Source organism: Glossina fuscipes, unplaced genomic scaffold (genome assembly GCF_014805625.2).
Source record: "Glossina fuscipes isolate IAEA_lab_2018 unplaced genomic scaffold, Yale_Gfus_2 0, whole genome shotgun sequence".
NCBI lineage: Eukaryota > Metazoa > Arthropoda > Insecta > Diptera > Glossinidae > Glossina > Glossina fuscipes.
In genome coordinates, this window is record NW_023998414.1 from 2803845 (window position 1) to 2805575 (window position 1731).

Here is a 1731-nt window from a genome sequence, read left to right on the forward strand (position 1 = left end):
TTTTTTTTTTTTTCTTAAAAGAATGTTTATAAAGCTCAACGAATATTATAAGACAACGACTTTTATAAATTTTCCATTATAAAAAGAACGTAACGACAATAAGATGATAATTAAACTAACTGCAGGAATTTAGCAAAATTGAAAAAACAAAACCAAAAAAAAAAAAAGAAAGAATCACAAACCCTTGGAGAACTGTTTCATTGCATTTGTATTAAAAAAAGAAAACAAAAAAAAAAAAGTATTAAAAAAAAATAAATAAAAAAATAAAAGAAAAAAAAATACGAAAAACTAAAATATAAATATGATCAAATTGAAATCCTTGTTTCGTAGAGGTCAAACTCCTTCCCAGGGTTCCTCATCTAAACATTCCAGCAGTAATAACAATCGCAGCAAATCGCAGTCTACCCAATCACTAAATGCAGCCGTAGATAAAGAGGAGCTAACCTCAATAAACGCAACCGCCGCTAATAATAAACACATTACAACAAAATTATATCCTCCCGTTTCTGAGCCCACTTCTATTCGTATCGATGGTTCTTCGGAAAGAGGAGTCGATGTGGGTGATCATCATTTATCCTCTAGCAGTCATAGTTTAGAAAGCAGTAAAAACAATTCTACACAGGCAGCCCAGCATACGGCACATACATTACCGCATAAAAAGCAGAAAGGCTTGACGCCCAAAAAAGGTCAAAAACAGCCTAAAGCGTCATCATCCACAACGGTAACGGCGGCCTCAATTTCGGTACCTAAAGTTATTGTTAATAAACCCGGAGAAGTTGCAACATCAACTACGATCAGTACCGCCGCACAAGGGGGAGGAGATGTTATGTCTTCAATGGCTGCTTTAGCTCAAGGTACTCAACACTCTGCCATCTCTTCCTCTGTACCGACTAATAAAAATAACAACGCGTATAGTGCGGCGGTTGCGTTAACCGCAACCAATTCAAATTCGTCTTTATCCTCAGCCGCAACAGCTTCAACGAGCGGCGCTAATGCTTCAGCGAACGTTAGCAATGATTTATATAAGTTGAATCCGGCATTTGTGGCTGCTGCTGCTGCAGCCAGTTATCAGTTGATCAACAACGAACAACAACAATTTTTGGAAGTAATTATGAAAAAAAAAAAAAAAAAAAAAAAAAAAAAAAAACAATCTTTTTCATATCATTTTACATATATATATATATATATATATATGTTAATGACGTCTCATTATATTCTAGGCTACCAATAACAAAATGCAAGAACTGCAGACACAATTAGATCGTGTCAGTCGTGAAAAATTATCAGCAGAATCACGTATAACGGAATTATTGCCATATCAGAGTGAAGTCAATAAACTGAAAGGAGAGCTTATCAAAATGCAGGTATTATTAACTGAAATTGCTAAAGAAATATTTATAAAAAGGGTGGGCAATAATCACTTACTACTCAATTTTTTTGTACTTTTGCTTACCATGATTCCGATAATTATAAATATTTATATACAAATTTTTAGGTTCAGCTTTCCATTTCATTTATTTCGATTACTAAACTATCAAAGATTTGAACGAACCCAGATCGCCTTCACACTCCCTCGATTAATTTCTTCCTGATTGAAGACAAACAGTTCCCACAGCCTGTTAGACTTTCATTAAAACCTATAATAATAAATGCGGTCTTCAGGTGCAGAAGTACTTTAACCAATCATCCATCCATCCATCCATCCATCCATCCATCCATCCATCCATCCAT

General features: G+C 34.6%; 1 protein-coding gene across 2 annotated transcripts in view; it reads left to right on the forward strand.

Moving 5' to 3' along the window:
* The window catches only part of LOC119644673 (cytospin-A), a 16306-nt gene that overhangs the window by 4851 nt on the left and 9724 nt on the right, over positions 1-1731 (forward strand). For both annotated transcript variants that reach the window (XM_038044342.1, XM_038044343.1), the window contains exons 2-3: positions 22-1105; positions 1221-1364. In XM_038044342.1, coding sequence (XP_037900270.1) covers positions 302-1105; positions 1221-1364 — 948 coding nt within the window. In that variant the 5' untranslated portion in view covers positions 22-301. The remainder of the gene's footprint in view (positions 1-21; positions 1106-1220; positions 1365-1731) is intronic.